At 42.5% G+C, this 15,229-nt stretch overlaps 1 protein-coding gene across 3 annotated transcripts in view; it reads left to right on the top strand.

The window, feature by feature from the left end:
- Positions 1–15,229, top strand: part of PTAR1 (protein prenyltransferase alpha subunit repeat containing 1) — a 128,757-nt gene that overhangs the window by 11,210 nt on the left and 102,318 nt on the right. For all 3 annotated transcript variants that reach the window (XM_072992192.2, XM_020814157.3, XM_072992193.2), the window contains exon 3: positions 8,603–8,669. In XM_072992192.2, the coding sequence (XP_072848293.2) occupies positions 8,603–8,669 (67 nt within the window). The remainder of the gene's footprint in view (positions 1–8,602; positions 8,670–15,229) is intronic.

Here is a 15,229-nt window from a genome sequence, read left to right as displayed (position 1 = left end):
TAATTCACAGCAGCTAATTACCACTAATTAGTGAGTCGTCACTCAGCTTCTTAATTGGGCACTAAGCCCCTCAACTGGCAGTGAAGAAGCCACACAAGGACTTGTTAATTAGCTACAATTAGCTGCTGCAAGTTATGCTATTTTCCTTCTGCTGGCATGCCCACAGAATGGGATTTTGGCCATCATAGCCAAAAGACTCTGTTTGAAGAATGGAAAAATAAAGATGTAGCGGCTGTCACTCAATGATCAGAAAGTTTTTAGTATTTTAGCTACATATAATCATGTACTGTACAAATAGAATGCCAAATGAAACCTTTCTCTTGATTAGAATAAATAAAAAATAATACTTAAAAAAAACCAGTGCAAAAAGAAAAATACTCTTGCAGAGTATGAGTTACGTGAAAAACCAAGGCCAGCTAATAATGCAAAAGAGGCACTCTTCCAAGTTTACCAGAAGTGTGTCTGGCTACTGATGACAGAAATTAGGATGGGAAAGTATCAGCAGAGTCCCCAAAGCATCCTGTCCAGCTTTTTAAAGCTGTAGGATCTGAAGTTAAATTAAAGTTCCAGGATGGGGACTGTAAGCTTGAAGAATTAGCTCAGTGGCTTAGGTATCTGGCTGCGGAGCCAGAGGTTGGGAGTTCGATTCCCCACTATGCCTCCTTGAGAGAGGGGCTGGACTTGATGATCCATAGTGTCCCTTCCAACACTGCAGTTCTGAAATTATAATATATAGCATGGAATTGATAATAAGAGTTTTCACCTCAGGGCATCTTGAATCATTTGCCTTTCTCTATCTCTTTTAGACAAAGGGCTGCTAACACTCATCCTTTTGATGGCATAACAAGGGTTTTCCTAACCCTGAACTTTGGTTAGGGCTGGGCCCCTCAAGGCTCATTGGATGCTTCAAACACAAGTCATGGAGAAGAACTGCTGTATCTTCCTCATGCAGTCTGGACAGGAACAGGGTTTGCTCTAGGATGGAGTGCTATGTATGAGGAGTGCTTTTAGTGATTCCATTGTCTACTCTTTTCTTGTAACAATTATTTACAGTGCTTATAGTGTCTGCATAGTATTAGTAGTGCATACAATACTGAGGTGCCTCAAGGAAAAGCTGTATTTTTCAGTTTTTCTCTTGAAAACTGAAAAGGAAACATAGAAATATCAAACGTTGCAAAAAGTTGTAGATACTTCATTTTTTTCAGTCTAACTTACTGCTGACAGGAATCTCAAACATCACTGTGCTTATCCTAGTACCCCTAAAGGTGGCCCAATGGATGAAACAGGTTTTAGTGAAAGATTGTAATAATGTAACCTTTTCGGTGAAGTGTAAAATTTATATCAGTAGGCTTAGGCAAAACTGTTACAAAATACAGTTATATTGAAACAATTATTTTAAAAGGGTTTTTTTAATGTAGATAACTGTTTTGCATGGTTTGACTAATTTGTTGCCAAGCAGGGTTGCACAAATGTATATCTTCCAGCTCCTTCACGAATTGCTGCCTTGTTGTGGCAAAGGGGCTTGAGTAGTGCAGAGAAGCTATAGGCTATGTCGTGCAGGGACACCCAAGATGGACAGGCCATAGCGGAGAGTGCTGACTAAATGCGATCCACCTGGAGCAGGAACTGGCAAGCCACTCCAGTACCTTTGCCAAGAAAACTCCATGGACAGAAACAAAAGGCTAAAAGATAGGATGCTGGAAGATGAGCCCCTCAGGTCGGAAGGCATCCAACATGCTACTGATGAAGAGTGGAGGATAAGTACAAGTAGCTCCAGAGCTAAGGAAGTGGTTAGGCCAAACCAAAAAGGACGCTCAGCTGCAGACGTGCCTGGAAGTGAAAGGAAAGTCCGATGCTGCAAAGAAAAATACTGCATAGGAACCTGGAATGTAAGATAATCTTGGTAAGCTGGATGTGGTCAAACAGGAGATGGCAAGAAGAAACATTGACATCCTGGGCGTCAGTGAACTAAAATGGACGGTAATGGGCGAATTCAATTCAGACAATTACCATACCTACTATTGTGGGGAAGAATCCTGTAGAAGAAATGGAGTAGCCCTCATAGTCAACGAAAGAGTGGGAAAAGCTGTACTGGGATACAATCTCAAAAATGATAGAATGATTTCATTACGAATCCAAGGCAGACCTTTCAACATCACAGTAATCCAAGTTTATGCACCAACCACTGATGCTGAAGAGGCTGAAATTAACCAATTTTATGAAGCCTTACAACACCTTCTAGAACTGACACCAAAGGAAGATGTTCTTCTGGAATGCTAAAGTAGGGAGTCAAGAGATAAAAGGAACAACAGGTAAGTTTGGCCTTGGAGTTCAAAACGAAGCAGGGCAAAGGCTTATATAGAGTTTTGCCAAGAGAACAAGCTGGCCATCACAAACACTCTTTTCCAAGACCCCAAGACTCCAAGACCTCTACACATGGATATCACCAGATGGGCAATACTGAAATCAGATTGATTATGTTCTCTGCAGCCAAAGATGGAGAAGCTCTATACTGTCAGCAGAAACAAGACCTGGAGCTGATTGTGGCTCTGATCATCAGCTTCTTATAGCAAAACTCAAGCATAAGCTGAAGAGAATAGGAAAAGCCACTGGGCTATTCAGGTATAATCTAAGCCAAATCCCTTTTGAATACACAGTGGAAGTGAAGAACAAATTTAAGGAACTAGATTTGGTGGACAGGGTGCCTGAAGAACTATGGATGGAGGCTCGTAACATTGTACAGGAGGCAGCAACAAAAATCATCCCAAGGAAAAGGAAATGCAAGAAAGCAAAGTGGCTATCCAGCGAGGCTTACAAATAGCAGAGAAGAGAAGGGAAACAAAATGCAAGGGAGATAGGGAAAGTTACGGAAAATTGAATGCAGCCTTCCAAAGAATAGCAAGGAGAGACAAGAGGGCCTTTTTAAATGAACAGTGCAAAGATATAGAGGAAAATAATAGAAAGGGAATAACCAGAGATCTGTTCAAGAAAATTGGAGATATTAAAGGAACATTTTTTGCAAAGATAGACATGATAAAGGACAAAAATAGGAGGGACCTAACAGAAGCAGAGGACATCTTGAAGAGGTGGCATGAATACATAGGGGAATTATACCAGAAAGATTTGGATATCCTGGACAACCCAGATAGTGTGGTTTCTGATCTTGAGCCAGACATCCTAGAGAGTGAAGTCAAGTGGGCCTTAGAAAGCTTGGCTAACAACAAGGCCAGTGGAGGTGATGGCATTCCAGTTAAACAATTTAAAATCTTAAAAGACGATGCTGTTAAAATGCTACACTCAACATGCCAGCAAGTTTGGAAAACTCAGCAGTGGCAAGAGGACTGGAAAAGATCAGTCTACATCCCAATCCCAAAGAAGGGCAGTGCCAAAGAATGCTCCAACAACCATACAATTGCACTCCTTTCCCACGCTAGCAAGGTTATGCTCAAAATCCTAGAACTTCCAGTAGTATAAACTGGATTTTGAAGGGGCAGAGGAACTAGAAACCAAATTGCTAACATGCGCTGGATTATAGAGAAAGCCAGAGAGCTCCAGAAAAACGCCTACTTCTGCTTCATTGACTGCGCGAAAGCCTTTGACTGTGTGGACCACAACAAACTATGGCAAGTTCTTAAAGAAATGGGAGTGCCTGACCACCTTATCTATCTCCTGAGAAATCTATATGTGGGACAGGAAGCAACTGGTATGGAACAACTGATTGGTTCAAAATTGGGAAAGGAGTACGACAAGGCTGTATATTGTCCCCCGGCTTATTTAACTTATATGCAGAATACATCATGCGAAAGGCCGGACTGGAGGAATCCCAAACTGGAATTAAGATTGCCGGAAGAAATAATAACCCCAGATATGCAGATGATACCACTCTGTGGCAGAAAGTGAGGAGGAATTAAAGAATATCTTAATGAGGGTGAAAGAGGAGAGCATTAAAAATGGTCTGCTCAACATAAAAAAAAACCTAAGATCATGGCCACTGGTCCCATCACCTCCTGGCAAATAGAAGGGGAAGATATGGAGGCAGTGACAGATTTTACCTTCTTGGGTTCCATGATCACTGTAGATGGTGACATCAGCTATGAAATTAAAAGACGCCTGCTTCTTGGGAGGAAAGTGATGACAAACCTAGATAGCATCATAAAAGCAGAGACATCACCTTGACAACAAAGGTCCATATAGTCAAAGCTATGGTTTTTCCAGTAGCGATGTATGGAAGTGAGAGCTGGACCATAAAGAAGGCTGACTGCCGAAGAATTGATGCTTTTGAATTGTGGTACTGGAGGAGACTCTTGAGAGTCCCCTGGACTGCAAGGAGATCATACCTATCTGTTCTGAAGGAAATCAAGCCTGAGTGCTCACTGGAAGGACAGATCGTGAAGCTGAGATTCCAATACTTTGGCCATCTCATGAGAAGAGAAGACTCCCTGGAAAAGAACCTGATGCTCGGAAAGTGTGAAGGTAAGAGGAGACGGGGACAACAGAGGATGAGATGGTTGGACAGTGTCATCAAAGCTAACAACATGAATTTGACCAAACTCTAGGAGGCAGTGGAAGAAAGGAGGGCCTGGCATGCTCAGGTCCATGGAGTCACAAAGAGTCGGACATGACTTAACGACTAAACAACAACAACCTATCTTCCAAATCTAGTTTGTTTGGGCCATTCTCAGAGTGTAATGTAGCTTTAAGGCTACTCCCAAAATGGAGAAGTCTTTTGCGAAATTAAATGCCTTATGTAAGCTTCAGAAAGGGAAAATAGAACTGGGAAATTGCTTCTTGGTTTTTCTCTTTCCTCCCATTCCCACCCTCCTTGTCTGTCTGTCTGTCTGTCTGTCTGTCTGTCTGTCTGTCTGTCTGTCTGTCTGTCTGTCTGTCTGTCTGTCTGTCTGTCTGTCTGTCTGTAAGACCAGCCAACTTTAGCACAACATTGAAGCAAGTATTTGTACTCTAAATTCTTCTGCTACTTCAGGCTATCTAGAGCAGTGGTCCTCAACCTTGGGCCTCCAGATGTTCTTGTACTACAATTCCCAGAAGCCTTCACCACCACCTCTGCTGGCCAAGATTTCTGGGAGTTGAAGTCCAAGAACATCTAGAGGGCCAAGGCTGGGGACCACTGATCTAGAGAACTGGTCTGGCTCAGATTGTTAATTCTGAGGGATGGTTCCTTAGAGGCAGACATTGTGGACAGAGTGCCCAGGAAGATTATACAGGACTTTCCATCCACAAAGCCTCTTTAGAGCAACGGCCTGGCTGCTGCTGTGGTGGTGCCCTTAGAGGTTCCCTCAGAGCTAGACCTTCGGGACCATCTCCTGTCTGCTTTGGCATGTGAAGCTCCTGGGAACCATGAAACCTGGCAGGAAGAGATGTGCTAATTTGCTACTTTCTCTGCCCTGCTGCCTCAGGCCGGCCCCACCCTAAATCTGGAAGCATCCAGCATGTTAACCAGCACCGTTGAACTCTAAGGAAAGATCATATTTTCCTTTCTGAAAGAGAAGACAGAAAAAGCCATGTTTTTATAGTGTTTTGTGAATTTCTTTGTACAAGAATAGAAGGTTGAGATTGCAGAGCCACAGAAATTATAGGAAATTCTGCATGAAATGGCACTTTCCAGATGGCCTCCTTCAAACTTTGAGAGCCATAATTTTAGTTACACAAGAGCTGATTCCAGCCTTCTTTGCTCCATGGCTTTTTCCCCCTAAGAGAGCTTTCTAAAAGCAAGCAAAATCTGACTCTGCTCTTGCTGATCTATTTCACATCAGTTCCTTTCTCTTTGTGGATTTTATTGGGGTCCTTCTGTTGTAAATGTGAAAATTAATTTGAAACGTTGAAAGGTTTTTCCTTAAATGCTTCCCCTCCCCATTTTATAATGCGCCACAACAGTTGAGCTGGCTGGATAACTTAGTGGTTTAGGTATCCAGCTGCAGAGCCCACTGTGGCTTCTGGAGTAGAGGCAGCCTGTGTGGCTTTGGTCAAGCTGCATAGCCCCAAGGTGCCCCCAGAAGAAGTGAATGGTAACCATTTTGGGGGGATCCTCTACCTGGAAAACCCTGGAAAGAGTTGCTGTAAGTCAGAATTGACCTGATGACACTTGATGATGACAGTTTAGAATGTAGGCTTTACAATTAGACTTGACCACAAACTTCTTAAATTGAAAGAAGTTTTTAGTCAATTTCATTCTGGTAGTCCCCAGGGTCAATTCTGTATGATTAATTGGAATCTTAACATGAAATAATAGACCAGTGATTTCAAACCTTGGGTCTGCAGATGTATTGGCCAGGATTTTCTAGGAGTTGCAGTCCAAGAATGTTTGGGGATCCAAGGTTGGAAATCATTGGAATAGACTGGTGTTTTTTTATTACCCAGCCATAAAGACCTTATTACACCATCAGTCCTAAGAATGTCTACTCAGAGGCACTACTGAGTTAAACAGGGCTTTAAAGGTAAAGGTAAAGGTTCCCCTTGACAATTTTTGTCCAGTTGTGTTCGACTCTAGGGGGTGGTGCTCATCCCCGTTTCCAAGCCATAGAGCCAGCATTTGTCCGAAGACAATCTTCCGTGGTCACATGGCCAGTGCGACTTAGACACGGAACGCTGTTACTTTCCCACCGAGGTGGTCCCTATTGATCTACTCACATTTGCATGCTTTTGAACTGCTAGGTTGGCGGGAGCTGGGCCGAGCGACGGATGCTCGCTCTGTCGCGTGGATTCAATCTTACGACTGCTTGGTCTTCTGACCCTGCAGCACAGGCTTCTGCGGTTTAGCCCACAGCGCCACCACGTCCCACCTTACAGGGCTTACTGTATGATAAATGCTTATAAGGTTGCAGTTTCAATAAACTTTAAAAGTTTCACTCTGCACACAGTGAGAGATGTACCATACTCCAGGGTATTGACTGAATGTTCAATGTCCAACATATTGCATTCATTGGACCTCAGTTCATGGATAAACAAACTGAATGGCATACTTTTCTTTTGAGGAATGTGAGTTAATTTAGTAAAGCCATCAGCTGTAAACTCAGTTTCAGTTCCATAATGCATATTTCATATCTCTATGTTGTTATATTATGTGCTGTCAAGTTGTAATTGACATACACCCACCATGATAGGGTTTTCTAGGTAAGGGAGATATTTAAGAAGTAGCTTTACCAGTTCCACATAAACCAGTGAGTTTCCATGACTGAGTGGGGATTTGAAGCCAGGCCCCTTGAATCCTAGTCTGTCACTCTATCCATCACACTTGGTAGCCACAAGGTATATCTTTATACCTTGTTCTTAATGTGAAGTTACTTGTCATTTTGCGAGTATGGGTTGCACTAGAATCAGAGTCATATCTCAAATCATTCTGAAGGCTGGTTTTACATTTTTATTAACTCCAGAGGGCAGCATTGCTATGTTAACTGCAGGAAAGTACCTTATTCTTTTCAGGAAAGCAGAATTCTTTTGTAACTCATTCTTTGTTACCCTGTTTGTACCATTTCCAGACCATGCTACAATATATATTTTTTTCTCTATACCACATGTAGTTTCTGAACTTCATTTTTAGTTAACCCAGTTTTTACTACTGCCACTTCATAGAACATTCTCTTTCTTCACTATTTGGCTTGCATTCCAATGTCTCTTCCTTCCCAAAGGAATGTATGTGATCGGGTTGTTATTTGTTTGCAACAGGTATAAGTCGGTGCTTAATTTCCAAAAAAGGAATGGTGAGGCTTTAATCTATACGAGAGATATTGTAGTATGGCTATGGTATTATATTTCCTTACCTGGAAATAAGCTGTAGTGAACTCAGTAGACCTTAGGATTCTTTGATATAGATACATATATGGAGTTGTGCTGTTATTGGAAACTGGTGTGTGTTTATGTTGCTGAGTAGTCAGAGAGAAGGCTGCATGGGCTAAAAAATGCCATTTTTGTTTGCATTTGTGACATTTAAATTTACTCTAATGATTCTAAATTGCACATGCACAGTTTAGACAAACTGGTATCATATACCTGTGTCCTTGATATTTTAAGTACCTAGCAACAACTTTGGTTCTAACATCTGCCTAGAAATAGCAGATCTGATACTTGGGCAGTTATTGTTTGGAACCACTGTATTTCTCCTAGATTTCTTCAGGAATGGTCTTACTACCATTCCACTGAAACCGGTGAGGACTACCCCTTCCTCATTAACTCACTGCAGTTAAAATTTTCAAGCAGATAACTGTGTTAGTCTGTTGTAGAAAAACATTGGAGAGACTTATGACACTTTAAAGGCTAACAAGTTTTATTTGGTAGAGGCTTCCATGGATAATAGGCTGTAACAGATTAAACTGTCCTGTAAGTGGACTTTTTAATTGAGCTACAGTAATTAACAAAGGAAGTACCTAGCTATTTGTTCCCCCCTCCTTGTTCCATTTGCCAGACAGAGCTCTTTGACCAAGAATTTTGGAGAGTAGGAAGACAATCTCATGAGTGTTAAACAAGCAAGCTGCTCACTCAGCTCATGTTTTAACAGCACATGTCATGAGAGAGGCTTGTCTAAGGCTGAAAACATAAGAAATACTAACTTCTGTAGCTTTTATGGATTTCTTTTTTATTTTATTTTCAGAGTTGATAGATATCACCTGTACATTGCTGCTGTTGAACCCAGATTTCACTACTGCATGGAATGTAAGGTATGTTTAACAGATGAGGATGTTAAGACTTGAGGTACCTGCATGAAATTTCTGAGTGGGCCGTTGCCTTTATTTAACAGTGTTATAGCTATCTTTTCAACAAGAGTACTTTTGGAAAAATTTGAATCAGATTTCTCATCTTTATATTATTGCAATATTTCATACTTCATGATAATTTTCAGAGCATGAATTTCAATCTTTGTTCTGCCTATCCAGCCATCTGGAGAAGATGATTTATTTTCATTAAAGAGCCACAAGTGTTTAGCTGTCATGTTTGGACATGCACACACACACAAACACACACTCACTCTCACACACAAACACACACACACACACACACACACACACACACAGAGAGAGAGAGAGAGAGAGAGAGAGAGAGAGAGAGAGAGATTCCCTGTTCTCTCTCAGCTGAGCCACAAACCTCATCGTGACTGCAAGAGATACAGGTTTTCCTCAAAAGAAGTCTGCTGGATATGATGCTTGATGCTTGGTTCTCAGGATGATTGATTCATGCACCCATCCATTGTGCTCTCAGCAAAGCCAGTTTAGAATCTGGAACTGACTAGTTGAAAATTGTAGTGAGTTCCTTTTTATAATTAACTTAATTAATCAAGAGAGAAGCTTAATTCTATACATTTAGAAAGACACCACATTGGTAAGTATTCATGCAATTGTAACCTTGAGACAGAGGTTGGAAAAGTTACATTGTTTCCCCCCTTTACTGTGGGATCTAGCAGATGAAGTGGGGGAAAAGGAACTTCCCAATTTCTGCTTAGGAAATCATTACCATGATGCGTGTGTAAGTAGTAGACTGTGATTTATACACTAGCATTACATAAGAACTTCCACCACATCTTTTTTTGAGCAATTACTTCATTTCCTGTTGTTTTGTTGATAGAGACTGGCATCTGGAAATAATTCAAAGCAAATGCAATAGTTCTGTATTTGCTGTTTGGTCCTGGTTATGAGTGAGCTTTAGGTATTGAATGAAAACAAATGACAGTTTAAATTGCATGATAAACCATGTTTTTCTTGTCACCGGAGTAAGCCTTGATTCACTTCAGGTTCACAAGCTTGCCTCCCACTTTGCAATATCGTATAGCAATGAGGAAGAAACATTTGTTTTCATTTGCAGTTAACTGCACTTTACTGTGTCATCTGAATCTGGCAGATTGTGATCATTGCTGCACAAGAGTGCAGCAGTAGATATTGTGTGACAGACCAAGTTAGCATTCTGTAAATCAACTCAAAAAATAGAGGTGCCCCAAACAAAAAATTGTAACTTTGAAACTGGACTTAGCATCACATTTGGCACAGATGTAGCAGACAGTCTGCTCTTGCTCTAGCTTGGAGACGCTTGGGCAAATAGTTTTCACGTTACGATTTTTTAAAATGTAAAACTATTCCCCTCTGCCTCAGGGGAACAATCTCAGCAATCTTTTCTGTCTGCCAAACAGATTTACTTCGATGTTAGCAGAGCTTGGGTGCCTTCCTGTTTTGTTACAATACAATTGTTTGACAATTAAGAAAAAAAAACCTTCAAAGATCCTATGTGCCATCAAGTAACTTCTGATGTTTGGTGACTCGTCTAGGGCCTGTCCAGGCTGGCCATTTTGGGTGCAGGGTGGATTGGGCTGCAAAGGATCTGTTGAGGCAGGGAGGGACGAGTGATGTGCCATTTGGCACTCTTCTTCCATCCCCACAGCAAATAACCCCTTGTGGCCTAATCAGCTATCAGTAACGCACTTTCCCTGATCCTCTGTGGAGGGACAGGAAAGCAGGCCCTCTTCTGTGCTACAAATTCATTCAAAGCAAGGTTTACCCAGTTTACTAATGAGTAAATTTATCCAGTTTACTTGTGAATAAGGAAACAGAAGCTGTAGTGCAAGTGGAGAACACTGGGATGAAGGATGGGGAAACAGCAGGGAGGTAACTCCCCTTTCCCCCTGTATCAGGGTGTTTTTTAAAAAATGGGTCGCATATTGAAATGGCAATGCATCAACCTGACATGGTTCTAGAATTTCACTGTCAGTTAGGGAAATATTAAAAATAAAAGAAGATTAAAATAGAGGAAGGGGTTTTTCCACCATCCCTTTGAATGCCACAACCCACCTAATACATCATAGGGTTATCTTCGCAGTTGACACCAGCCCCAGCATCATTTTGTTGAAAATATCCATCTACAAAGGCTAAACAATGAGCTATTTTGAATCCCAAGTAATTATGCCAAATAGATTGCATGCCCTAGCCCTGCTCCAGTTTGGTGTGGGACCATTCTTAAAGGGGAAGGATGGATCGTTCTAAGCATGAGTGGCTCGTTTGACTGCAAGGTCTTCCCTTTCTATGACCGTGTAGTTTTGTTTATGAGGTGTCAATTTGTGTCTTAAGAAAAGAATAGGGTGCTCTCCAATGTCTGAATCCCATCCTAATGCAGTTCCTTGCCTCTGTTTGGAAGTATCCATAAATAAAATAAATGGCTGATGAAAATTGTAGGTGTGTTGGGCTGGGGTGGAGCAGAGTTTGGTCTTCTAGGACAGAGGTCGTCAACCCCCGGTCTGCGGCCCATTGCCAGTCTGTGGCTTGAGCCAGACCGGGCCGTGAGGACAAACCTCCCACCCCCACGCACTCCCCTCCCCACAGCTGTTTTGCACACGCACATGTGCCAGCATCAGTATGAGCGCTCCCTCACCCCTTCATGCATGCGCCCATGCACGCAAAGCAACTGTGGGGAGGGGAGTGCATGTGGGGTGGGTGGGAGGGGTGGCCCAGAGCCGGGAGGCTGAGCATGGCTGGGTGCTCCGGCTGCTGCCCTCCCGGCGGGCTCCAACAAGGCCAGGGGCGGCACTCCTTACCGCCCTCAGCAGGCCGATGCCGCCGCTGGTGCCTCCAGCTTCGGAATTGGCATCAGCAGCTGCTCGCCGGGGTGGCCGCCCTCCGCCATTTGAATTTCCCGCGGAGGGTGGTGAGCGCAGACCCCGGCCTCATTGGAGCCCGTTGGGAGGTGAGCAGCCAGAGGTAGCACCCCAGCCCTGCTCAGACTCCCAGGCTGGTGGTGCCGCCGGTAACATGCACTCCTGCGCATGTGCAGAGTGGTGGGGAAGTGTGCGCACACCTCTGGCATGCGGGTTCCCCCAACGCTTCACACATGCATCCGAGAGCGCGAGTGCGAGGGGGTGCCCCACCTCCCTCAGAGGCTCAGGCAGTCCACGGTAGGAAAAAGGTTGACAACATCTGTTCTAGGGTTTCAGATGTCTGTTTCTCTAGAGCACTCTGTACACTAAGCTCAGGACTCTTTTCCAAATAAAACCGACTGATGGGGCAGCAATATTGGGGATGTCCAGAATGAACGGTCACTAATAGCCTGCAAGTCCTAGGGGCTTTACCTGGTTTTGAGTGTGAAGATGGTATCACGAGTACATCTTAGTCACCTTTTCTGCCACTGTTCATATTTTCTCCTCTGCCTACTATGAATCCTATGAAGGCCTCCATACTGTCCCCCAGCCTTCCTTGCCTGAGTCCTCCAAACTCTTCACTGTTTCTTGCCGACATGCATCACAGCCCATGTGTCTATTCCCCTTAAATAGTCCCACCTAACTTCTTCGGTACCCCATACCTCACCAGTTTCCTGATTAGCTCCCCAGTCTACAGGTAGTGGAAGCCGTCCCTGGGATGCCCAAAGTGGAAGGCTGGCTGGCTGCACAGTTGACAATGATTGTAGTGTAAAAGCTGCTCTAAGAGGATCACTTCTCTGGTGCTTGTCAGTTTGCAGTACAGTGGGGTCTCTACTTAAGAACTTAATCCGTATTGGAAGGTGGTTCTCAAGTTGAAAAGTTCTTATGTTGAATCTGCATTTCCCATAGGAATGCATTGAAAACCATTTAATCCGTATCTGCTCTTTTCAGTCCATAGAAACTACAGTACTAACTGTTGGTGGCGAAGAGGCTGCTTCTTTTTACAGTGGAACCTCTACTTAAGAACTTTAATCCGTTTTGGAATGGTGTTCTTAAGTTGAAACGTTCTTAAGTTGAAGCAAAATTTCCCATAGGAATGGACTGAAAACCAATTAATCCGTTCTGGCTGTTTTTTTGTTATGTAGAGGTGCGTTCGTACATTGAAGCATTAGTTCCCATAGGAACTAATGCAAAGCTGGTTAATACGTACTCTACCACTAGGGGGAGAATTTTCTTTAACCTAAGATGACCTAAGGTTAAAAAAAGAGCAGGAAAGGTTTTTTTTTTCCTGTTCTTATCTTGGATTTCTGTTCTCAAGTAGAAGCAAAATTTAGCAAACGGAGCTGTTCTTAAGTTGGATTGTTCTTAAGTAGGGACGTTCTTAAGTAGAGACCCCACTGTATTCTTTAAAATATTATTCTTGCTGCAACATTTGGTTAAACGGAGACACAATTATTTGACTAAGGTTTAAATCAGCACTGCAGCTTGCCAGTGATTTGAACATGAGGAGATAATGAGGAGGCGGGTGATGATTTTGATCACCGGTATATTAGATTTGATCCCAGAACATTAACTGAATAGGTAATTGCCATGTTAAAGCACTGTTTAATTGACTATGAAGTATCAGAAAAAGTGTTTCCATACGTTCCCAAAAATCTTTATTGTAGTCCTGAGCACTTCCTAGAGTGTGCAGAAACCATTTTTCCTTCAGATGTGAGATAGCAAAATGGCTGCTTTTTTATTATGTGCCTGTCAAAACAGATGAAGTTGTTGTGTGCCTGAATTTGCATAGCTCAATTCTAATTTTTCTTCCCTCATCCAGTGAAGGTCATTTGCTTATTATTCCTTAATGAGATTTACCTAATTTCTAGCAGCCTGTGTTCCAGAGAGGCTCACTGTATGCCAGCCAACCCCTTCAAACTTACCACATTGCAGTAAATAACACATTTTAACTTCAGCCCTGATAGAGGCTCCAAATTCTTCTGCTCATAAAGCCACACTAGGCTTGCTAGAGTCAAAGCAAGAAAGACACACCATCATATGACTGTGAGAACCAGTATGGTGTAGTAGTCAGAGGATTGGAGTCGATAATTCAGGAGTCCTGGTTCTGATTCCTATTCAGCCATGAAACACTCTTGGGCTCACCCCTAGTTGTCAGCTTAACCTGCTTTACAGGGTTGTTGTGAGGGTAAAGTATGGAGAAGGAAAATAATGTAAGCCGTCTTGAGCTCATTGGAGGAAAGGCGGGATATACATTGATCAGCTACAGCATTAAAACCACTGACAGGTGAAGTGAATAGCATTGATTATATTGTTACAATGGCCCCTGTCAAGGCATGGGATTTATTAGGCAGCAAGTGAACAGACAGTTCTTGGATTTAATGTGTGGGAATCCAGGTTCAGATAAGTAATAGAGGTCAAAGATCACTGTATTCCTAAATTTGAAGACCTAGACTACAATATACAGAATGATCCCATTAAGATTTACAACAGTCTAGTACAGGAAGTAAAAACAAATTTAACTGAATCTAAAGAGCAACCATTAATAACTTACGGGAAACCCAAACCCTGGTTTGATAAAGATTGCCAAGGAGCAAGAAAAGCTCTACAGCTGTCTATTAACAATTTTAAAAAATCAAATAACAAAGACAGGAAATTCAACAGAAGCTTGGGGTTCAAAAAGCAGCATATAAACATGTAATTTATCAAAAGAAAAAAGATTATACTCATTTGCTATGGGCAGAAGTAATTCTAGCTGCAAAACAGAAAAATTCTTCTAAGGTCTGGCGATTGGTTGCTGTTAAGAAACAAAACCTCCCTTGCCAAATTGATCCGCCAATCTCCCAGTGTAAATGAGTTGCCTTTTATAATCAGCTTTATAAAGACTTTCCTCCAATACCAGTCTCAGCTGGTGAATTTGAAGTTCTTTTTTATTTTATTTTTTATTAACTAAAACATAAACATAAAATACACAAATCAAAATACAATTTAATAGTTTAACCAGGAGCTGCAAGCTATGAAGCGAATTAGGAGATGGCTAGAGTGCAATTGGAGACAGGAGCTGACAGATTATAATAAGAAAGCTGTCAGGATCGTGACTAACCACTACCTTGACAAGGTGCTGGCTGCAAGATGATCACACTTCACTAAGCGGATAAGCGAAGCTTCAAATCAGCAGACGGAACTCTTTGTATAGTTTGCGATCTATCTGGAATGGTCTAGGTCAGTGGTCCCCAACCTTGGGCCTCCAGATGTTCTTGGACTTCAACTCCCAGAAATCCTGGCCAGCAAAGGTGGTGGTGAAGGATTCTGGGAGTTATAGTCCAAGAACATCTGGAGGCCCAAGGTTGGGGACCACTGCTCTAGGTGATGGGCCTCCTACTAATATCTCACCTGACCAATTTGCAGCATTTTTAAAATCTAAAGTGGAGGCCATCCGCCAGGACCTCTTTCCTTTTTTAAATACAGTGGATCAAGCAGAGATGTCCAGTGCTCTGTCTTGCCCGGTGAGACTTGAATTCTTGCAGCCTGTGAAGCGAGATATGGTCGACAAAGCGCTTGATCACTGTCGGGCCACCACCTCCTCTCTTGATCCTTGCCCAGCCT

This window comes from Pogona vitticeps, chromosome 2, assembly GCF_051106095.1.
Source record: "Pogona vitticeps strain Pit_001003342236 chromosome 2, PviZW2.1, whole genome shotgun sequence".
In the NCBI taxonomy this organism is placed as follows: domain Eukaryota; kingdom Metazoa; phylum Chordata; class Lepidosauria; order Squamata; family Agamidae; genus Pogona; species Pogona vitticeps.
This window is presented reverse-complemented; position numbering and strand designations above follow the sequence as displayed.